We start from the raw sequence: 24248 nt of genomic DNA, 5'->3' as shown, positions 1-24248 counted from the left end.
TATATATAGTGTAAGTACAACAATACTATAATTTGTATAACAGGTGCAACCACGAATTTTTAAGCAGATTTTCAAATAGAATTTTTAAGTATGTACTACTTATTCACGATAATGGCAGTCACTTCTGTATACTTTTTCATTTCCTTCAATCGTTTACGGAAAGTATTTTGACTTCAGTTTCATTATAGAGCTGAACATATACAGACTACTATTCCCAGAGGGTATTGCTTTTGTAGTGTCCTTTCGTTTTTGTGCTGGGATGTAAGTGAATGAGAACATATTTATCTTGCTATCGACGTTTAACTGCACGAAGAACAAGAAGATTGCGGGGAAATGTTATTCTGATGAAGAAAACACACGAGATCAAAGCACTTAAATATGTTGAATTTCGTTGCCACGGCAGTCATGTTTGCCTGACGTAAATGGATAAAATCGGAACTAAGTTTCAGTTAGTTGTTTCCATCAGTGCCAACGGAACACAGTTCCTATGTCACATCAAAATGGCGGACCAAGATGAGGCGGTGAGAGAGTTCGTTGCTGTTACCGATGTAGAGGATGAGAGGGCCCGCTTTTTCTTAGAGTCAGCCGGCTGGGATTTGCAGGTATGTAGAAAGCGCAATGATGTCAGAGTGGCACAACAGGTGACAGTCATACAGATGCTTCGCAAAACCTGACAGTTGCCCTTTCTTTTATTTGTCATGCTAACAGCTAGCTAAGCATCGTCACAGTATCAAACCAACTGTGTGAAGCTAGCTAGCTTGCTATCTAGCTATCAGTATGTCTCGTCTGTAAGTAGAGTAAATCTTAGGGCCCTTGCTTTTCATACTTTGTCTCACACGATCAGGATCACCTGTTTTCCGTTACGACACCCATATTAGTCAATTAGCTAGGTACATTAGATTGTCTCAGTTGCCTGAGTCAGATGTATTTGCTCTTATCTTCCCACCTTAAATTTTAAACTTGGGTTCCACTCTAGATTAGGTAACGTTAATCTAGTTAGATATGCCCGGTTTAATCATTTTGTATTGTTTGTAGCTAGCTAGCAAACTAACGACCTAGCGAATCTGGGTACCTGCCACATAACACCAAGGTATCAAAAACTGGTCACAATTAATCCGGCTGACAGGAATGATAAATGAAACTCAGTCATTAGCTAAGTGACGTTATAGTAGTCTTAATGTAAGTACTACTACAGATAAATGGTTGATTTTCGAATTTAACTTGTAAGGTTGATGGCTAATAATCGCGTAAAAGTCTGTATACTACAACCCGGTTTTCCCAATTGAAAATAATTTTGTAGATTTCGGTCTTGTCGCAGGTAAATAGTTTGTTAGGGACAGATATAAAACAGAAGTATGGACCTATAGTATTTACCATGTCATGTCTTATCCGCCTCTGCGTGCATTCTCAGCTTGCATTGGCCAACTTTTATGAAGATGGAGCGGAAGATGACATTGTGACCCTGCCACCACCTGACGGTGGTTCAGTTTCTCGCTCCACAGGACCCAGGTATACCTGATTTCTCACACCCGAACACTAATCGTCATCGTTAGCCTTAATGCTGCTTGTACTAACTGAATCAACGGGATTCTTTAATTTCAAGGATTGTTTTGAGATGAATTATTATTTGACATTATTATTATCTGTGCACATACACATGTGATGTTCAAACCTCAGTAATTAATGAGATAGAAATGTTTATTGGGATCTTAAGTTCACATAACTGAAGTAATTACCCTTTGAGAGAAGTTTGGTATTATAGATAATCTGACATGCTAACTTTGCTAATAATCATATCTGAGCACATCTTGTGTTTGTGGTACCCCCTTGTTTTGACTGGCAGTGAGCACAGAGTGACATCCTTCAGAGATCTGATGCATGAGGAAGAGGAGGAGAGTGATGAGGAGGAAGGCCAAAGGTGAGCCTTGCACAAAAGCAGGAAATGGGCACAAATAATTTGTATGAGCCTGCCATTTCATAACTGTCTCTTGGTGCCCTTCCACATCTTCTGAAAGTGGGACACTTTGTTGCTGATTCTGTTGTGTTGGTCAGGGATCTAGGGACCTAGGTTTGTTCAGTGAAAGATATATAAAGACAGGAATCTAGTATTTTATTAAAACTGTGGAAGAAAAAAAGTGAATGCACTAGAATAGAGCACTTGATACTAGGTTATTTTGGGTACAGCAGCATAGCACTGGTCCAGACCTAGCCTTTACCCTTGGGTTGGGTGGGTAGCTGGTCATCAATCGATATTTCCAAAAACAGAAGTTGCTGTTTTCATCATAGTGAATAATGCTAAGCATTTGTCATTTCATTTTGTGTACGTTCACAGAGTAGTCATTGAACTTAAACAATATTAGAACACGTTAGATGCTTCTATTTAATTATGTTCAGAGCATCTTAAGTAATGTGTTCCTGTAGAGGTTATTCATTAAATCATTTGAAGTCCTCCTTTCATAATTTACTGCCCCCTCTTCAACAGCATTGGAGCTGTCATCTGCATTGTCATTTTTTGCTTTAGAGTAAAAGGAGTACACAAGAACAATCTGCTGACCCCAGGCCATCCTTCCTGTTGACCGCATCTACCTTAGGCCTTCTCTTTTTGTACACCTGTTAATTATTTAACCTGTATTGTCCAAACTTTTTGAACACATCCATTATCCCTTTAGATGGTAGGGTTGATTGTTATAGGGTTGCTCCTCTTTGTAAACGAGAGCCTAGACTTTTCAAATATGCCAGATCAAGGGATTATTGTGTGTGTATTGTGTATGTATGAGTAGAGGATGGGGGAGTTAGTCACCTAACCTAAATATCTAAGATTTGTGTCTTACTCTTAGTTTTGCTAGGGCATCTTCAGCTTGTTCAACATTCCATAATGAACTGTGTGTGAAAAGTTAAAAACAGGTACTTGCAGTAATCAGGAAACGGTGACTTTGAAGTAGGGAGCTATCTTTTCTTCTTAGTCCTAAAGCAGATGATCCTCTAGCTGTGTTGGCACACAGTATTGTGTTACTTGCGGTGTGTTCATCAGGAGTGAAGATTTCATGAGAGTGGGGTCTTTGTGTGAGATGTGTCGAATGTCCCTTTGGCCTGAACGCCCACTTACCTTCCTACAGGTTTTATGCGGGGGGTTCGGAACGCAGTGGACAGCAGATCGTGGGGCCCCCCAAGAAGAAGAGCTCCAACGAGGTGGTGGAGGACCTGTTCAAGGGAGCCAAGGAGCATGGGGCAGTGCCTGTTGACAGAGCTGGCAGGGGCCCTGGGGAGCCAAGCCGTGCACGGGTATGAGGGGCTGCTTGGTACACAGCATTGTGTCATTACTGAGAGCACATTTTATCTCATCAGTTCTTAAATTAATATTTAATTGAGTAGCATGGCAAGTTACCTTAAAGACATTCATTAGAGAAATGAGAGCTTGTTTGGTGCTCAGCTAATACTTGATGCTCAAGTTTCTCTCGACATCACTTTGATGTCATGGTAGCAAGGTGTGTATAAGGCAGTCTTCTCTGTTGCCTGTTTGTCTGTTGCTGTACCCTCATCACTCGGTCTCTCTCTGATTCTGGGTTTCCAGCCTTTTTTGGGAGGGGGATACAGACTTGGCACCGCCCCTGAAGAGCAGTCCGCTTACATAGCAGGAGAGAGAAGGCCGTCAGACAGCACACAGGATGTGAGTATCTGTTTCCCATCTCCCGTTTCATCCCTCCTCTCTGCTCATCCCTCGGTCCCTCCATTTTGCTTTCCCTGTCAGGTTCTCAGAATGATTTGGTGCAGTGCTGTACATGCTAGGAAACTGTCAGTTCTCTGCCCTGGTTAGAGCAGCAGTGCTGTCCTGTGGTTGGCAGTGAAAATGTCACAGTAGAAGTGAAGTATTCTAAACATTCTGAAACCTGGCTGACTGGGAAGAAAAAGCTACTTTCACTTCTGCTTTGTAGTACTGTAGATCAGGGTGTGTAAATTTTTGATAAGTATGCATCTACCATCAGTTCTTTATATTATTGGTTTTATTATAATTTATGTGAATAGTTTGTAAGTAAATGAAGTAAAAGGTGAGATACTGTTAGTGCTGCTGGAATTGGAATTTTCTACTTAATGGATTTGATGATCTTTGAATTTATTGAAAATTCAAAATCATTTCATGTTTTATTACATTATATTACAGCTGGGTTTCCTGAAGTGTTATTACATGGACAGTATACAGTAGTTCTAATCAAACAAAATCGCTTTTAGTATTAGGTGGCTTCAACCACAGTTTGCTTCCTCCAAATGTGTCCTCCCATTGCATTTAAGTCAGTCAATCAAAAAAATTGATCAATCAATAAAATTTTATCTATTAGAAGGCATTTTTACAATCAATCTTGTAACACAGTGCAGGCAATGTTGTTAGATCTGAAAGTTGCAGCTTGTTTGTTTTCAAGAACTGGTGTTTATCAGATGTGGTGATCTAGGTGATTAACATCTGCATCTGCATAACTTGCTGTAGACCTACGCATCACAACTTGTCTGGCTTTGGAAAGTATTATTATGTCTGTGTATAGTTTGGTGTGAAAGAAGGCGATAAAACTAGAGAAGATTTTCAGTATTTTCATTTTTTCTACAACATAACAGGGCAAATCATTTCAAACCATATATTTTTTTTGAAAAATAACATCTAGAAAACTACATAGATATAAATGTGTACAGTATTGTATGTCAGTCTGAAGAGTTGATAGGATATTAAAAGTGATATACGTTTCCATACAGCTTAATTTACATTTTGTAAAAGGTAAAGTAGATGTTTGTGGGATTTGGCTATGGGCTTGAGCTGAGGGACATGAGAGAATTTAAACTGAAGAAACTGAATTTGTCTAGAGAGGGAATTGAAAAAAAATTTGTTTTTCAATACTTACGTTCATAACACAGTGTATATGACTGTATGCCCAAGCTGCAAGAAGTCACAAGTTATGGTACTCTTAGTTTAGATTATGTTCCATTTGTAGTTAGATTTTTCTGTCTACCTCTGATCAGACTAGTTCATACACTTTTTAGTGCAATGGTATACAACTTTCTGTCTGCAAAGGAAATTCTGGAGGATCTTCCAGGTCCTGTTAAAAGTATAGGTCTTGAATCAGTGTCCATAAAAATGCAGTAACTGAACGCCAAAGCTAAACAGTCTTATTCAATAAGAACCCATATTATGTATCTGTGGTTAAAATTACAGTGACCAATTCTGTGTGACTGTGCATGGCGTGGACAGTGTTGAGATGGTGTTGTCACGGTGACAGGTGCATGTGGTATTGAAGCTATGGAAAACTGGGTTCAGCCTGGACGATGGGGACCTCAGGAACTACTCTGATCCTAGCAACGCCCTCTTCCTGGAGTCCATCCGCAGAGGGTGAGTCTAAAGATGAGGGAGGTGGTGACACACAGGGGCTGTGTGGGCAAGGCATGGTCGAGCTCTGGCATGTGCCAGTGAAGGACCAATGACCTGCATTCTTTCATAGGGATTTTCAATCTGCAATGACAAAGTGAAAAGGGATTGATTGAAATATTAATTGTGAAACACTGCTTTTGATAAGGTGATTACAGAAATGTCTTTCATTTTTGTAATCGCCTCTGAAGACAATATACAATAGTATTGGACAGCAGTGATATTTGTGTGGAGATCCAGTTAGTTTCATTCATAATTTAGTGTGTCAGAGTGAGATTTAGAGGTTTGCTAAAGAAGGGGCTTTGCTTTTACACACACCATTTTGGAAAGGCAGGAGACTGTTGTGTAACACACTCTCTGCCTTCTTTCCCTGTCCATCGTCTCTGTCAGGGAGATCCCCATGGAGCTCAGGCAAAGGTCTCGAGGTGGCCAGGTCAACCTGGACATGGAGGACCACCGGGATGAGGAGTTCTTCAAGCCCAAAGCTGCATTCAAGGCCTTCGCAGGGGAGGGGCAGAAACTAGGCAGGTGAGACGGGGTGATGTTTTTACAAACATTACAACATAAATAAGAGCTGCACAGTCACTGGAATTGGCTTGGAGGTCTCATTACTGAGCAGCTGGAACAGATGAAGCTGAATGCGTTCCATGTGACAGTGGGTGTTAGATATGAAGCTCTGCTGTGTCAGAGCTGAGCTGAGGCTTTTTTAAAGCTGTCATTTCCAAAGCTTTTCTACTAAGCCCCCATGTAAGTCACACTGTAATGTAATTGTAGAAGGGCATCTGAAAGGAATTTACCTTCTCCACAAAGAAAGCTTTGATTAGCTGATAGTTGTAAGGAATACCAAAAGGATTCTTTGAATTTATGTAAAACGATTAATTTGTAAGCAGAGCCATGGGTCTGATTAAGAAGGTGTATTTACACTTAAATACCACTGGGGGCATAAATCAGGTTCAGGTCAATTAAATAGACCGTGCGTGTACATTTACAGTTACTTATTGAGCAGACACTCACATCCAGAGATTTACAGATTAACGCAGAGTGCATCTAATAAAGTTGGAGCGCAGCAGAAAATGTACTGATGCAGGCTAACTAAAATCTAAATCAAAAGAAAATTACACTTGATTGTTTTATTTATTTTTTTTTTGCAAGTTTCAATTATCACTGCTTGTTATCTGTATTTACCTGTCATTCCTTCAGTGCCACTCCTGATTTGGTGTCTGCTGCTGGGTTGGTGGAGGGGCAGCAAGACCCAGCAATCACCGAGGCCCAGGCCAGTGCCTCTGTGGCCCTGGACACTGCACAGCCAGTGACGAACATCCAGATTCGACTGGCCGATGGGGGCCGGCTGGTGCAAAGGTTCAACCACACCCACAGGTGAGTCCCATCCGTACGCGTGCCCACTATCTGCCACTGCCACACACTTGCTTGCTGCTACACTCACAGCGGTGGCCATCTCCATTGGGGTAACTTGTGTTTCATTTGTTAGTTTGTGTTGACTATTCTCTCTCTCTCTCTCATTCTTCCTCTCTCTCTTTGTCATTCTCTCTATTCACCTCTCTGACCCTGTCCCGTGTTCCTTGCTCAGGGTGCTGGATGTGCGTCAGTTCGTAGTAGGAGCTCGCCCTGCCATGGCATCAACAGAGTTTGTGTTGATGACTACTTTTCCCAACAAGGAGTTGACAGACGAGACCCAGACACTGCGGGATGCCAACCTGCTCAATGCTGTCATTGTGCAGCGGCTAAAGTGATGAAGCTCCTGGAGGCCAGGGCAAAGCTGCAGTCTCGACTCCCAAATGGGGAATCACATGAACTTGTGGACTTCTAATCCTTTATTCCATTTAGTGATATATTTTCCTCTTGAGCGGTTTGTGGAGTGTTTTCACAAGAACAAGGTTGGGGTTTGTGTACACCAATGACGGAGGAGGACGAGACCGAGAGGATTTATGAAAAACTGATTAATTTGTTGAAAATAAGTGAACACAAATAATAAAGCTTTTTAAAGAAACTGATACGCTTTTACCTCAAGGTTTATTTGACAGTTTGCAGTAGTTCTACTTTACACGTCATTTATATCCTTCCTCTTTCCTGTTCTCTGACGCTCTCTGCATTGCCACCCCCACCCCATGCTAACACGACCCCTCATGTGCTGACAGGCATGTACTCCATACGCAAATGGAATACCACCATCACGCTGTTCTTCGTCAGTCAACCCTATGTATTAACACTAACAAAGTTGGATTTTAAGGGCATCACTATAGTTTTGTTAAAATTTAATAAACAGCAATGACTGAATTGTGCTGAGAAGACAGTTTATTACTAGCTCATCAATGCTGGAAATACATTCTCCCCTTTGCGCTTTGGGTGTTGTGTGTGGCTGTTTGGAAACTTGTAATTAAAAAGCTACTTCTTTGGTGTTTAATGTTATTTTCCTGTGAATGTCTTTTTAGAATGGTTATCATAATGAAACCACAACAAAGGTATACCTCAGAGGGTTGAATCCTCACCTGGGTGGGTTCAGTTGGCAAATCCTCATGCAGTGAAGGGAAGGAGTTGGTGTACCCTAGACTCAGGCCTTCATCTACTTTCACCTTAGTGTTTTCTTATTGAACTCACTGAGGCAATATCCATTTTAAGTTACACCATTGCTTGGTTATTTAATACTGGCTCTGCAACAAAAGACAACACTTGTTTACAACTTTGAGACAGGAAGCTGATATGCTCTCTAAGTTTGAAAAGAGAGCAGGCATTTTGAGGTAGCGAAAATCTAAAATCTCTTGAAATGTGATAGCCATAATTTGTGTATTTGCTGTGGAAAAGCTTGTTTATACATTAAGATGGCACTCAAGACAATGTTGCAGTAAATGCTGTTGTAACTGATTGAATACACAACTCCAGCTCAAATGCTGTCTGTTCTCCAAAACAACACAGTACATGGGTGGAGTTTGTGGATGGCAATTTGATTGCGCAATCACATACATGCTTAGAAATGGGGTTAACAAAGTTATTTTTATAATAATTTATTTTACCTAGCGTCAGCATAGAGGGACGATGTGGGCGTCATCAAAAAAGTTACATTAATGAGCCTGCATTTCCGACTTTTCATTATGTGAGAGACCAAGTGAGGAAGAAGAACGCCTGCGCAAGTAACATAACGTGCTGCACAGCTTTCCCCTGCATAGGGTTTTAATGTGAAGTCGGCAAGCAAGCGGAATGGCCGAGAGCTCCGTGGACGCGTCGGTAACTCAAACTAATGAAGAGCAGAAGTCCGTTCTTGCGAAGGACAATGAGGGTGATTCTCGTGTAAGACTACATAAATGTTCATTGTTTTGTGCAGTGATTGTACAATTGTTGAAATATATCTGTGTTTTGATTAAGTTCATCACGAGAGTTTAGTGAATGAGCGGCGATGCGACTTTGCAACTGTCAGTTGCATAATTTGATTCTTGTTTAGAAATAGAGCAGAATTACAACCTGATGTGTTCAAACACACTGGTTCAATTATTATGGGCGTCATCGAGTGTACTTTTCATATGCTTATTTCTCTTGTTTACCAATATTTTGGTAAACAAGAGACTCGTGTTGATACTTCTAAAAACAGTGTCAGGGGGCTTCTTTGTATTTGCTTGACACATATGCAGATACAGGGTGCACCCTATTACAACAGACGTTTTCCGCCTGGAAAACGAATTCACAACCCCATAGTCAAGAACTCAAAGCACTACACCAGATGTTGCTCTTAAGCGATCAGAAACAGCCTAAAGGAGAATGTTCTCTCCTAAATCATGATTAGCTTGTGAAGCAGCTTGTAAATGTAAGTAGTTGATACAGATGTCATGTTTGTCGTCCTGTCTTCATAACTTCACAAATCAAACTCAGTTTCTAAATCTAATTTTCTATTTTCTCGGCATTCTATTCCCTATCACCCACCGTTCCACACAGAAGCAGAGCGGTATACCCCTGTCCAGAAAGGTGTGTTATGCCGTGGGAGGTGCACCCTATCAGATGACAGCCAACGCCAAGGGCTTCTTCATGCAGATATTCCTTTTGGACGTTGTGCAGGTGAAGGTTAAGTTTTAATGTTTTCCTTTGAAGTTAATGGCCACGAACCATGGGAATGTCACATTTTAATCAGGAGGAGGCTTTTCACTAATAACTTGTAGATTTTAACTGGAGTGAAAAGGACAAGCTTCAAAATGGTGATAATGCCTTAAATTTCTGTTAACATTAGAGAGTAATGCTAGTAATACTAGTAAAGTAGTGCTGACATCAAAATATTTACGTCAGGCCTTGATGATTATAGAGGAAAGCTGGTGGACACAATGCATTTTTCCATCTCTTGAGTGTATGAGAGGGGAGAAATACAATTAGAATGTACCTTCATGCCCATCGTGTTAATGTTAAACAAAGTCTAAAATCTAATGTAAATACACAAATAGTGGCGGACTTCATCCGGGAAGTTATACAATGGTAGTAGACTACAGTCACGAAGCTGGTGCTTTCTAGCTATTTTCAGTTCAACACTGCAGAAGATGGTTTTGGTGAAAGTTCCATACCTGAGCTGGGTTTGTGTACTAGAAGCGACACTGGTGACCTTAAAGGAATGCACAGTGGGAGTGATGCACTTTTTCACAACAACTTTTCCATTTCCCCTGTTCTGTCGCCAGCGGGATATGTAAATCTATGCCCTGACTTAATTTGAATATGTTTTCCTGGTATGAGTACAGATGTTTATTTCACAGTGTGCAGTTATCCCTGGAAAGGAAAGTGGTCAAAGGGTGTTTCATCATTTTATGAAACTTACTTTTTGTCTGTTAAATTTCAAATGTCAATATGCACTATATGGGCAAAAGTATGTGGACACTCTGGACACCCCTTCTGATTATTGAGTTCAGCTGTTTCAGCTACACCAATTGTTAACAGGTGCATAAAATCAAGCACATGGCCATGCAATCTCCATAGACAAACCTTGGAAGTAGAATGAATCGTACTGGAGAGCTCAATGACTTTAAATGTGGCACTGTCATAGGATACCGTCTTTGCCACAAGTCAGTTTGTGAAATTTTTGCCCTGCTAGATCTGTCCTGGTCAACTGTAAGTGCTATTATTATCAAGTGGAAGCCTCTAGGAGCAGCAAACAGCTCAGCCACAAAGCGGTAGACCATGCAAACTTACAGAGTGGGGCCGGTGAGTGCTGAAGCACGTAGCACGTAAAAACCGCCTGTCCTCTGTTGAATCACTCACTACAGAGTTCCAAACTGTCACTGGCTGCAACATCAGCACAAGAACTGTGCGTTGGGAGCTTCATGAAATGGGTTTTCAGGGCCGAGCAGCTGCACACAAGCCCAACATCACAATGCACAATGCCAAGCGACAGCTGGAGTGGTGCAAAGCACTCTGCCACTGGACTCTGGAGCAGTGGAAAAGCACGCTCTGGAGTGATGAATCACGCTTCACTATCTGGCAGTCTGATGGATGAATCTGGGTTTGGTGAATGCCAGGAGAGCACTACCTACCAGAATGCACAGTGCCCACTGTAAAGTTTGGTGGAGGAGGGATAATGGTCTGGGGCTGTTTTTCAGGCTTTGGGCTTGGCCCCTTAGTTCCAGTGAAAGGTAACATTAATACTACAGCATACAAAGACATTTTAGACAATTGTATGCTTCCAACTCTGTGGCAACAGTTTGGGGAAGGCCCTTTCCCGTGCACAAAGCAATGTCCATAAAGACATGGTTTGACGAGTTTGGTGTGGAGGAACTCTGGTGGCCTGCACAGAGCCCTGACCTCAACCCCACTGAACACCTTTGGGATGAACTAGAATGCCGAATGCGAGCCAGGCCTTCTCGTTCCACATCAGTGCCTGACCTCACAAATGCTCTTTTGGCTGAATGGGCACAAATTCCCACAGACACACTCCAAAATCTTGTGGAAAGCCTTCCCAGAAGAGTGGTGGCAGTTATAGCTGCAAAAGGGGGGGGGGGGGGGGGGGGTGCACTCCATATTAATGCCCATGGTTTTGGAATGGGATGTCCAATAAGCTCATATAGGTGTGATGGTCAGGTGTCCACATACTTTTGGCCATATACTGTTAACTTGATGTTTGTATCAAGTAGATTAACTCAAAGTTTGACCAAAACCTACCATAATGGTAAACTTTAAAGATTGGTAAAACTGCTGAACATTTTAAAGATTGGGCTTGGACCCTAAGATTGGGCATCCTAGCAAATCACTTTGCAGCATCACATCAATGTCTCAGTAGATGAAGGTTTGTGTGGGTGGATGTGGTAAGACAAATAAGGATCTTCTGACCTCTGACTGGAAGTGTGTGGATAAAGACATGGTTCCTGTCAGTATGTGAATCCTGAGAGACAATGTGAAAGCAAGTGACAGTGCAGTCGTGCCTCTGTGATGTCGCTGTTACGTTGCAGCAGTGCTGTATATGGTGTCATGGTATATAAACTGACAGAGCTGAAAGAGTACAAATAATGTGCTGAGTGCACATTAGGCTGAAAAACAGCCTTCAAACACAAAACGGGAAGGAAGTAACTGTAGCCATCTCTGGCTAATATATGCAATACAGTGTTGCCTGTTCCTCAGAGAATATGTCTCCTATTGACATGATATCTCCTAATGACAGCTGTGATTACAATTTAACTTTGTGTTTGTTTATTTGTTTATTTTTGCTTTTAGACATGTTTTATTGATGTATGGATTTTTTAATTCAATTGGTTGTTACCATGCAGTCACACTAGCAGAGTTTCTAGAACTGTATTTCACCTATTAAGTTTTATTTTTCCATTACTGTGAAAAAGTGACAGATATCTGTTTACTTTGTTCTAACACAAATGCCTAAGTGCATTTTAAGTATAGTTTTATATTTTAGTATAGTTTCTATTTAGGCTTGTCTCCATACATGGCCAGTGTGTAATGTCAGTCTCTCCCTCCCTTCCTTCTGTTTGATTACAGATGAACGCATTCCATGTGTCTCTCATTCTCTTCCTGGGGCGGGCCTGGGATGCAATTTCTGACCCACTAGTTGGGTATATTGTCAGCAATAGTGGCAAGACCCGTTTTGGCAAGCTTATCCCCTGGTAGGTGATTGGGAAGAGTGTTGCCTGTCACTGGTTCTCTGCTGTCTCCTCCATTTCCTAAGTTGTGTTTTAAGGTCTGTCTGTCTTTAACTCTGCTTCTGAATCTGACACCATCTAGTCCTTTCATCCAACCTTTTCCCTTCTTATACTTTCTGGGGTCTGGGGTATTTGCATTTTCTTCCATTACCATGTTGGCCTTGTATTATAATGGGATATGTGTTAAGTAGGAATTGGATGGTACAGTCATTCCTGTTGGGGCTGCTGTTCACAGGTTGGTGTTCACCACGCCTTTTGGTGTTCTGTCCTACATCATGATGTGGTTCACACCTCAGGACACCATGTCCCCCGCCTTCAGCTTCTCTTGGTACTTCACCATGTGCTGCCTCTTTGATACCTTCATGAGTGTAAGTCCATTCTACCCTTACTCTCTTCCCCTTCAAGTACTGCTGTGTTAATGATGCTAAGTCTCCTTTCTCCAAATTTCCTCCTTTACAGTGCTGTAATGCTATTCCTTCTCCATGTTGTCCTCACTGATTGTAACCCATGTTAGCACATACCCTGCCATATTCTCCCCTCTTTAATGTCTTAACACTTCCCTTCAGTGTTACTATGGTAACCATGTTCCCTACTCATTCCTTTTTAGTAGTCTTCACTACTCTTACACCAGAAGTGTTACTATGGTAATAATATTATATATAATATATAATAATATATAATAATATGTCCTCTACTTTTCCCTCCAGAGTAATGGTATCCCATACTCTTTCCTTAGTAATGTTACCATGGTTACCATGTTCCTTACTCTTCCCTACATAGCATTACCATGTTTTTTGTGCTGTTTCTCCAGGACCATTACCATGGTTATTGTGCTCCCTATTCTTTCCTTCACAGCATTACCATGGTTACCTTGCTCCATACACTTTCTTTCATAGCATTTTCATGATTACTGTGCTCCCTGCCCTTTCTTCCACAGTGTTACCATGTTCCCTACTCTTCCCTCAATATGTTCCTGGGGGGAGACCAAAAGGATAGAGACTCAGCCACAGGCTACAGTAAGACACCTTCACTAGTCCTGCTTTAAACTTTGCTTTTTGTTACTGTGCTGTATCTATAATGATTCACACTGGAATGTACTGGTGTTTACCTGTGCGATGTGGAGATCAAATGGTTGTACAACCAAGTGGATGAGAAAACAACGAGAAAGTAAAAGAGAAAAGGAAAATTAATTTCTTCAATGTCCATTAATAAGAATAATAATAAGAATAAGAAATACTTTATTAATCCTCTACAGCATTTCTAAATGTAATTGGTGCATACATTTTCAGAGAGAATCAGAATGCAAATGCCATTTTACGTTGCTTCATAAGAAGGATGTATGATTCGTGCCTCATGACTTGCATGGCTTTGCATGTCTTCATGCAGATGAAGATTATAAAAACATTTGTATGCATATATGAGTTACATATTGAAAAAATACAGTATATACAATACATGTTACTGGATATATAAATATATTAATGATATTTTTACATGTTTTCAAAAATCAATTTTCTGTTTTTTATCTTTTTTTAAAATCTTTTCTAGTTTTTTACCCTTTTTACACTTTATTGTTTTTATGACATGTCTGTATTTTTTAAAAATGCACTTTAATAAGGGATGTAACATATTTTACAGTAATCCATCATATTTCCTAGATGTTTAATTTCACTTAATACTTTAGTGTTTATGCAACTGTTGCAGTGCTTTTCACCTCCATGGAATTAAGGATAATTTGGCAGTTTGTCAGTATTGTTTCTGGGGCTGGGCTGGATTTCCTGTGTCTGAACTACCACTGTTTTGGAAATAGTCTCGTCTATCCCCAGGCCCGAGTGTTTTAAGATTAGGGCCATAAAATACCATATCTGAGAAGAAAAGGAAATGGAAATGAAAGGAGTGTGTCTCCCAGCCCAAATTCCTAGTGCATGGCCTGTTTCCCAAAAAAAAATCCTACCTGTGGATTTTCCCCCCTCACTCATTTCCTCCGTTTTGTCCGGTGCTCTCTCTCTCTCTCTCTCTCTCTGTTGGACAGGAATGGGAGTGGAGGTGTTTGCGACACTGGCCGGGGCGGCCATTCAAGGTCAGATTGTGGGGGTGTACCATGCCAAAAAGGCCCATGCCTGCAGCCAAATGAACCACAGCGGGCAAGCTCTCCAGAACATCTCCTCACCCTTAACAGATACGCTGCACAATACGGTGAGCGCCCCTTGCTGGCACATGCAATCAGGGCAATGGCTGCATCAGTAACCCTCAGTGACCCAACACACGTTTCTAGATAGGAGTCACGGATAAGCTCACGCTGCAGGGCTGAGCTGCAGTGTCCTTCTGAGCCACTTCCTTTTTTGCACTTTTGCTATGAGACCCTTGCTTTAGCAAAAGTCTTCTAGTTTACTTGGGCTAGAGAGCAGTCTGCCAAACACTGTGCTATATGGTCCTTATTGGAAGGGTAATTCTATGGCAGAGTTGTAGAAGCCACCTGCTGTGTCAATATTGTGACCAATTTATTGAGACCACTTGGACAAAGCAAGTAACTCCACAGTTAATAAGAAGATACACTGCATAGATCTTAAAATGTAGATCTTAAAATGGTATTTCTTCAACATTATAAAAATTAGCAAAGGCAGATTTTATTGAAATTACACTATATGGCCAAATGTATGTGGACACCTGACCATCACACCTATATGGGTTTATTGGACATCCCATTCCAAAACCATGGGCATTAATATGGAGTGCACCCCCCCCCTTTTGCAGCTATAACAGCCTCCACTCTTCTGGGAAGGCTTTCCACAAGATTTTGTGTGTCTGTGGGAATTTGTGCCCATTCAGCCAAAAGCGCATTTGTGAAGTCAGGCACTGATGTGGAACGAGAAGGCCTGGCTCGCAATCAGCGTTCTAATTCATCCCAAAGGTGTTCAGCGGGGTTGAGGTCAGGGCTCTGTGCAGGCCACCGGAGTTCCTCCACACCAAACTCGTCAAACCATGTCTTTATGGACGTTGCTTTGTGCACGGGAAAGGGCCTTCCGCAAACTGTTGCCACGAAGTTGGAAGCATACAATTGTCTCAAATGTGTTTGTATGCTGTAGCATTAATGTTACCCTTCACTGAAACTAAGGGGCCTAGCCCAAAGCCCGAAAAACAGCCCCAGACCATTATCCCTCCTCCACCAAACTTGACAGTGGGCACTATGCATTCCAGTAGTGGTGGTGTGCTTTGCACCACTCCAACCATCGCTTGGCATTGCGCATAGTGATGTTGGGCTTGTGTGCAGCTGCTTGGCCATGGAAACCCATTTCATGAAGCTCCCGACACACAGTTCTTGTGCTGATGTTGCAGCCAGAGTTTGCATGGCTATGCGCTTGATTTTATGCACCTGTTAACAATCGGTGTGGCTGAAACACCTGAACTCAATAATTAGGAGGGGTGTCCACATACTTTTGGCCGTATATTGTATCTGTAAAATACACTTGTTGCTCGAAATAAAACAGCTGAATATATAACAAAAGATTTTTTCTCTCATAAAAGAATGTTTTTGATGCTTGTGGGGCAAAAGCCCCAGTTCAGTAAAATTTCCTACTCTAGTCAGTGTACATGGATTAAAAGCCTCATTTTTACATGTGTGGTTTTTATCATTATTTGTGTGTAATGTGTATGCATTTTTGTCTCCAGAGAAGGGCCTATGTTATTGCTGCAGTTATCTTTGGGGCGCTCTACTTACTTTGCTGCCTTGTGCTGTTCCTGGGGGTGAAGGAGCAATTGGGTGAGTCTGACCATTTACTGGTGTGTGCTTAGATCTGATACCAGGGTGCCAGGCAGTCAGGGGTCAGATGGTGTGAGTCTGGCTTCATGTTGAAGGGTCCAGGGCTCTTAGCTATCATGCTCTCTGGAGTTCAGATGTTCCTTGGAAGTCAGATGCCTTGCTGTCATTGCTGTATAGAGAGTAAGAGCTATCATTGTCTTCCCTTGCATTTAAGATTTTTCAAATGCTATTGTTTTTAATCAGAGTAGGTTTCGCCCCATGGCTCATATGTAGATTTACCATTCTTGTGTGTGTAGTTTGCAGTTATGACTTGTCCAGTGTAAAACTGTCAAAGATGAACATATCCACGTAAACATGTAATCCTTCATGCCAGCACACATGCCTCCATACACACATATAAACACACACCCCTTCCTCTTTTCTTTTCCTCATTCCCTGTCCTCCTCTTTACCTCTCCCAGTAGCACTTTAAAAAGAGAAAGTGATCAGCAGGGTCCACAAAACTAGTTCTGATTTCCACTTTTTTTCTTCTGCCCTCTGGTCCTGGATCCACATAGCTCCTCTCAGTACCTTGGACCGAATCCGCATACCATACATTTCTGGCATGAAAATGGTGGTGAAGCACACCCCTTATGTGCGGTTGGTCTTCGGGTTTCTCTTCGCTTCTCTGGCCTTTCAGGTATGCAACAAAAAAACTAGAGAGACAGGTGTGTTTCATTTTCTGACCCACTCGATGGTCACTAGAACTGTCACAAAAACTGAATCAGTTGCGTCTGTGCACTTTGGCTGTTTGTAAGAAAGAGCAGTAAGGTTAATGAGAAGTAAATCTAATTCAATTCTGTGCTTTATCATAGCACTCATTTCAATTAGCTAATTCACTTCAGCCATGTGTCTGCTTGCTTAGCTCCCGTTTCATGATTTAGTTAACTCTGATTGAATTGATATCTTAAGAATAGATGAACTGCTTGTTAAGATGGAAAACACTCAGAGGGCCTTGATGGTTATAACAATGGCAGAATAGTGATGTGGGAACAGAGGCTTAGGGAGAGATGGTGTGATGCCTCATCATTCTAAACACCATGGCAGCTATGATGATAATTTTAACCTCTCCCTGTCTGGTGTGCTGGCTCTTATGCAGATGGCCCAGGGGAACTTTGCTTTGTTCTGCACCCACGCTGCTGGCTTAGGGGCCTATTTTCAGCACCTTGTACTTATACTGCTGGTGAGTATTGAAGTGTCAGAGTTGATTTTACTGTTGCTGCTACATATGAATAACAATACCTGGGTTATTAGTATTACTCAGTAAAAGCACCAAGACAGGTGGTGCCAAGACTACTACCATTTTCCCAGTCATACTAGTCCTACTCTGGTGATCTGACTGCAAAATGCCTTATTGCCTGTATAGGGTGTCTTTATGACCGTAATGAGTGGCTCATTACATCAAGTAAATTTTCTTTTGAGGGTAGGTAAACGACCAAGCATCTAGAATTGCTGTTAGTTTGAGATTAATATAACTTCAGTGACAGCAACCAGCAACCAAAAAATCAGTTCTCAAAGTCATTATCATATAGAAGGCCACAAAAATTTAATGTGATTATTTGGAAGAACATACATCAGTTACATCTGAACTGTCATACTCAGCAAAGTGACATGTGGTGTGTGAAAAGCCAAATCATACTGTGTTTGTGACAGTGGATATGTGATGACCACATCATGAAATGGGAAATATCAACTATGAATATGTGACAACATATGGGACATAAATTTAAAAGCGATAATGGTCCTTTCTTTGTGTCTAACCCGATATGCATTTTGTAGTATGATTACAGTGCAGTCTGCAGTATGTACATAAATCCACATATCAAGTAATGATAATGATATGTCACACATTTTTTTACATTTGTGCAGACAGCAGCAAGTCTGTCCACCCCACTTTGGCAGACTCTCCTCATGAAGCTGGGGAAGAAGACCACCATTTTCATTGGACTGGCAGTGAGTTCCATACACTATGCTCTACACGGGGGTGATGGTGAGTTTTGCTCACCATTTGGGTGATGCTGACTGTCATGGTGAGCTCTGTTCCCCGTGCTCTCTCCTGGGGTGATGGTGAGTTCCATTCCCCATGATCTTTATCAGACAGCGAGCTACAGCTGACTATCCAACCCAAAACACTGGAAAAACACAAAGCAGTAACAGTGGTGTAAAGCTGAGTTTCTTGAACCCTCCTGTTAAAACATGTAAATAGCCATCTGTTAAATAAATATGCAAAGTCATTAATGAGTGCAGTAATAATTACTAACTCTTTTTGCAGTGTCCCTACTCCTCCTAGGTATTATTGTTGTTATACTTGTTATGTAACAGTGCTTCGTGATTTGTACTCTTCCTCATAGATCTATGCCCCAACCCTGATCATCATCGCCTCTGTGCACAGCAACCTCCCACTCTACATCTTCATGTCTATCTTGGCTGGGTCGAGCCTTGCAGCACTGTACCTGCTGCCCTGGTGAGCCAGCCTGAGTCAGCCGGTCTGTGGGTGTGTGCAGCCAGTGTGCATATTCAGCTCAGACGTGGCCCGTTCAAATCTGCCTTGCTTCCACTTATGTTCATCATGCGTAAGGACCAGACCTCCCAGAGATATTATTCCACAGAACCAAACAAGTAAAATCTGTAGGCTTCTCAAACCTTGGGTTGCCGTGTTTTGTGGATTAGGGGTCTACCTAAATTGCAGTGTTATATATTATAGACTTTTCATTATCAATATGTTTTGTGATTGTCATGAGTGAACACTTTTAAGAAGTAGTTTTTAACCTTCCTTAATGTCTCTGGGTAGGACTGCTGTGCTTCTGGTGATTAAAGCCACACAGTATTTTAATCTTTTGAAGTCACATTGTGGTCTGTTGTTTACCTCAATAACAGTCAAGTGACTGATAAGCAGAAGAGTACCATAAATTCAATGAATCATTTAATATATGTCATTGTGGTTAATGTTTCAGCAGCACAGAACTGAAATTTAATCTCCTACTGTACTCAGAGTTTTAAAAAGTATATCCCTTCTCAATACAGTAGGCAGTGATACCTTAATGCAGTGATTGTTCTATGTTTACTTTTTAAACATATCTAGCCAAAAATATAGCTTGATTCATTTTTTTAAAGATTATTGCACTACCAGTACATAATTTGTGGATGAGCTGTACATTTTACAAGAGTAGACCTTGCCAGCCTCTGTAAATGGATGAACAAACTGATTCAACACCCCTTGACACACTGTCTTGAGGCCCATGGAAAACCCTGAGTGCAGTGTGAACGCACCCTCTGTGCCCGTCATATACTATGTTCTGAGAAATGCCTTATGCTCAACTTCTCTTTTGAGAAAAGTGCTGACTGTTTAACAAATAATTTACTGTGTATATACAGTAATTTATATTCTGTATATATTCTGCATATACTGTATTTTAATCATTCTGTAGGACATTCATGGAACTCGAGGGTAGCTGAAGCTGCCTCAGGGAACAACAGTAGTATGGCAAACTCTGGGTTGTAGCCCATGGTACATTAGACTCATAGTAAATTCTGTTTTGTATTCTGCTTAAAGAAGTTGATAAGGAATGTTATGATCAAAAACTATAATATTAACTCAGCTGTGCGACACACATGTCAAATGCCATTTTTACCCATCTGTTAACTTGTCACGTTCTGTGCACAGCTAATTTCTCTGCTGTAATAGCACTAGAAGGGGAAGTCTTTAGAAATTCAGCAGATTGGGTAAGGACATTTAGCAACCTCAACTGGAGAGCAACATTGCACATTCTTTTACTGAGTAAATATGCTAACACTACAGCATAGATGCATGAGGTGTGCTGACAGCTCACTTAGTTCTCATGTCTATTTGCACAGTAGACACTCCTTATCCAGACAATACCTGCAGTGCTTAGGCAATTTTCATTCCGTGACCTATTCATGCAGCTGGGCTGTTGCTGGAGCAATTGATGTACAAGGTGCAATGACAGTATCCTTCATGGGATTTTCACCCTTCAGAACCCAAATTCAAAACTTTAACTGCTGCTCTGCACTGTCCCTTTACACTGCTGTGTCCATTTGTCAGGTCCATGCTGCCTGATGTGGTGGATGACTTCAAGGTGAAGAATCCCACCTGCAAAGACTTGGAGCCCATGTTCTACTCCTGCTATGTCTTCTTCAACAAGTTTGGAGGAGGAATGTCTGTTGGGATCTCCACCATGGCCTTGTAGTAAGTTCTGTTGTTAGTCTACACTGGAGCACCAATCAGGTATGAATTTTAAGCCTTACACAAACACGAGCCTGAATTGGTTGAAAATCTACATGCATGGTCCTGCCTGTTTATCACAGACAGTTACATGTTTACATAATCAGGGCTTAAAGTAACAAAATTTTCTGAGCCTTTTTTTGTGGAGGGAGAAATTAACAAATAGTACGCACGTAATATAATAGTAAGAAATATAATTACTAACACAATTTAGTATTACAGTGTTCAAGTTAAAAGTGCTTCCTTTTTTCTTAAATGCTATTAAAAATGAAAGGAGCAACTTCAATAAAAAAAGACACAATTTCAATGATGAGTAAAACGGTAAACAAATTTAAATGCAGCATTTGTGTGGTGACACATACATCATCACTCAAAACGAATGATGAAGATGGAAGATAACAGAACATTAAGGTTCATACAGTTTGCTCAACAAGTGATCACTCTTATTTCCTTGTCCTTCTGGGGTTATAATAAAAGTCCCGAGGTTGTTCTGAGGCACTCCGTTTTAAGATGTTGTCTACAATCTGAGTGGGTGAAAGAAAAGACATTGCCACTTCCTCAGGGGAAGTGAAAGATGAGTAGGGTGCCATGGTTGTTACAGCTGTTGTTCCTTCTGATCTCTCTGCAGTGGAGGACGAACATATAAATGTTTCAGTTGAGGTGTTGCAGCTTCTGAGTGGTCCACTGGAGGTAGTGCAGCTTTTGAGTGGTCCACTGGAGACACTGGAGGCAGTGTGGCTCTTGAATGGTCCACTGGAGGTAGTGCAGCCTTTGAGTGGTCCACTGGAGGTAGTGCAATCTTTGAGTGGTCCACTGGAGGGAATGTGGCCTTTGGGTGGTCCCGTAAAGAGAGTAGGATGTCTCAATGGTTCAGTGGCAGGAGTGAGAGGTAGTAGACATCACTCTGGGAGCAGAAAGAGTTGTCCTAGCCCGCTTGACCATTTTGTTTGCTCTGTCTGAAGAAAGAAGTCTTGCAGCTTCATCAAGTTTTTTGTTCTTTTATACATTTTCCTTCTCTTTCTTTCCCTCCAAGTGTCGCTGGTATGTTTCAATTGAAGACAGGCAGTAACTCCTTAGAGGCTGGTCAATTGCCATTGTTGAGGCTGTCCACTCCTTTGATTTAAGTGGATCTAACATTGGCAAGGCCCTCATAGGTCTCCACATTCATACAGAATCTGTATGATGTAACAATGTCATCCATCAAATTAAATGATCCTCCAACCAATGGACTGGTGAAGATACTAAGAAGTGCCTTAACAAGCCTACCTAATACAGGATATTTTGCATCTCCCTCTCGGTTCTTCATGGATACAATTCTACTCCACCAGCCAGTGTCAACGCTTTCTTCTTCTTCAATATAATTATGGGCATGAGTTATCAAATATTCATCTGTCTGGTAAACCCGTACCTCTTCATCCAGTTGACCAATCTCCTCTGGTTTAAAAACGTTAGGCAATGCCTTACCTAATGTAATGAAAGCCTCTCCAACAGATTCCTGCTGAATCAAGGCTGGGGTCAGTGCAGACAATGAAGTGATAATGTGATTCTCCAGAGGAACATTTTTCACAAGAAATTCTGCTGCACTCACATAGCTTTCACTAAGTGAGGTGTACACATTTTCAATCCATGCCTTCTTCTCCACATGGGCCTTGTTCATTGCAGAGTAGCAACATCTTCCTACAGACAAGTCTCTTCTCCAGACAGCAAGCAATTTAATTGAATTCTAAACAATTTAACTGAATTCCAGAGTCCACCAAATTATATTTTTTAATGCATGATTTCAGGTAAACACATAAATAATGTAAAATAATAAACAACCAACCGAAGCCCGAGAGTTATACATAAAATATCCATATGACCAGACCCAAACCTGACCTTATGCGTGGCATGCCATTGGGCTTGGGTCAGGTATCACACCTCCGTTCTGCAACACAGTGACTTCTTACTGTAGTCTACTGTACAACAAGGTCTGCCTGCCTTGTAGTCCCAAAGAGGTGCTTAAATGTGTTACTTTGTGTTGTATGTATCCTTCTCCCCCAGCTTTGCTGGGTACAAGCCGGGTGCATGCAGACACAACCCTGAGGTGATCACCACTCTGCGGGTCCTTTTTGCCCCAGTGCCCATTGCCCTGCTCCTGGTGGGCATGGTGCTCTTCTACTTCTACCCCATTAATGAGGCACGCCGGCTGCAGATCCAGAAGGAGCTGAAGGAAGCTGTGTGAGTTACCACCCATCACTTCACACTGGCTTGACTGGTTGCATTATGACTGGTCTGCCATATTCAGAGACATCAATTTGAGGTGTTTTAGGCATCAGTGAGAAGACAGGGAGATACAGATAAACTGTGTTCATGTGGCCAGTGCCATGCTGTCAAAATTACACAAGGTATATTAATGATGAGTACAAAGTTCATTTAAATTGGACATGTACAGTAAATGGTTTAAAAACAAGGCATATTAATGCAACTACATGATTGTCCAAATTAGGTTAAAATGTGGGTCAAATTATATGGGCAGGAAAATTGGTAAGTAATAAAACTGAGGACATTCTCAGAGTGACAAATTAAGCAGGCAAGTTTATGGAATTGTATTGTGAGTAGAGAGCTGAAGGTCCCATCCAGTTGAGACTCACTGTAAATGTAAATTGACTACTCTTAAAATAGGTCATTATGAAATACCTATTATGTCTAATTTTTCATTTGTGTATTAAATTTGTATATTCAATGTGTCAATGTTTCCTCTGCTTTGTCAGCACCAGAGATGAAGACTTAGCTGGAAATGGTGTGTGTCTGTAGGTCCACTTGAACCCAGAAGAATCCAGCCCAAGCTCCATCGATCCAACTTTCTTTAGGTTCATCTGTTTGTCCACCTGCCAGCAATGGCGAATGTGTTTCAAGCATTGAAAATGGAAGTATACACAAAACCTCTCTCTATACATGCATACATACTTATATGTATTTTTTATTTTTTAAGTGTGTTTTCAGCAGTCTCCTGTAGACGTCATGCCACTTTTGGAAATGTAAGCCTTTTGAGATAGCGTCACATAGTTTTCCATATGTCAACACTTAAAATGATCATGTCAGCTGGCACAGTGACTCAGAGTTCTTAAGTACTGTGTTATAGTTTAATAAATTAAGCGCTAGTGACATGTCTGTACGAATGAAGTTCAGATAACAGATAAGTAAAAGGTATTTTCACACTTGGTTCAAACTTTGGACTCTAAAGGATGACTATTGTAATAAATACAGCTACACATTTTTATGTCTCAAAGTTCTATATGAAAATTTACTTGTTTGTTAGATTAGGATGTAATACCTTGTTGCAGATGACACTTTATACATACATTCTTTATGTAAAAATGTGACAATGAGATATACAGTGCACATTGTATCAACAGCATGTATTTGTGCTTTTAAACATTTATTTTATTAAAGTGAATGAAATGGCCATATGCAGCAATTGGCCTGATTTGAGTGAAATATATCAACAATACATTTGATAGAATTGTAAAATCAAATGTCCGTTCATTTACATTACTGCAAAATTCTCCTACGGATATAGTGATAGCACCATCTAGTGGCTATATAGTATTTTATTTAGCTCTAGTATATCGCGTTTGTGTGTGTGTGTGTGTGTGTGATATCTATGAACTTGTATTTTGAAGTAACTGCATGG

At 41.1% G+C, this 24248-nt stretch overlaps 2 protein-coding genes across 2 annotated transcripts; both read left to right on the top strand.

Moving 5' to 3' along the window:
* Nucleotides 1-473: 473 nt before the first annotated feature.
* On the top strand, nucleotides 474-7419 carry nsfl1c (NSFL1 (p97) cofactor (p47)). Its single transcript, XM_036533779.1, has 9 exons — nucleotides 474-602; nucleotides 1412-1509; nucleotides 1844-1918; nucleotides 3117-3282; nucleotides 3572-3667; nucleotides 5262-5371; nucleotides 5798-5935; nucleotides 6608-6784; nucleotides 6996-7419. Exons 1-9 carry the CDS (start codon nucleotides 501-503, stop codon nucleotides 7156-7158), a joined length of 1125 nt encoding a protein of 374 aa, XP_036389672.1. The 5' UTR covers nucleotides 474-500; the 3' UTR covers nucleotides 7159-7419.
* A 1177-nt stretch (nucleotides 7420-8596) lies between these two features.
* LOC118780931 (sodium-dependent lysophosphatidylcholine symporter 1) lies at nucleotides 8597-23457 on the top strand. The gene is made up of 14 exons (XM_036533708.1): nucleotides 8597-8710; nucleotides 9350-9469; nucleotides 12374-12498; nucleotides 12770-12902; nucleotides 13472-13550; nucleotides 14567-14730; nucleotides 16204-16294; nucleotides 16851-16972; nucleotides 17432-17515; nucleotides 18202-18285; nucleotides 18684-18796; nucleotides 20396-20539; nucleotides 22616-22792; nucleotides 23326-23457. The coding sequence occupies exons 1-14, from the start codon at nucleotides 8621-8623 to the stop codon at nucleotides 23366-23368; spliced, it is 1569 nt and encodes a 522-aa protein (XP_036389601.1). The 5' UTR covers nucleotides 8597-8620; the 3' UTR covers nucleotides 23369-23457.
* Nucleotides 23458-24248: the final 791 nt, after the last annotated feature.

Source organism: Megalops cyprinoides, chromosome 7 (assembly GCF_013368585.1).
Source record: "Megalops cyprinoides isolate fMegCyp1 chromosome 7, fMegCyp1.pri, whole genome shotgun sequence".
Lineage (NCBI taxonomy): Eukaryota > Metazoa > Chordata > Actinopteri > Elopiformes > Megalopidae > Megalops > Megalops cyprinoides.
Note: the sequence above shows the minus strand (reverse complement) of the source record. Positions and strands in the feature narration are given on the sequence as shown.

Coding starts and splice junctions, on each gene's coding strand:
- nsfl1c (XM_036533779.1), top strand. CDS start 501: ATGGCGGACCAAGATGAGGCGGTGAGAGAGTTCGTTGCTGTTACCGAT. Junction 3,668..5,261: donor CGTCAGACAGCACACAGGAT/GTGAGTATCTGT, acceptor TCACGGTGACAG/GTGCATGTGGTATTGAAGCT. Junction 5,936..6,607: donor GAGGGGCAGAAACTAGGCAG/GTGAGACGGGGT, acceptor TCATTCCTTCAG/TGCCACTCCTGATTTGGTGT.
- LOC118780931 (XM_036533708.1), top strand. CDS start 8,621: ATGGCCGAGAGCTCCGTGGACGCGTCGGTAACTCAAACTAATGAAGAG. Junction 12,903..13,471: donor TCTTTGATACCTTCATGAGT/GTAAGTCCATTC, acceptor TTTCTTCCACAG/TGTTACCATGTTCCCTACTC. Junction 13,551..14,566: donor AGACTCAGCCACAGGCTACA/GTAAGACACCTT, acceptor TCTGTTGGACAG/GAATGGGAGTGGAGGTGTTT.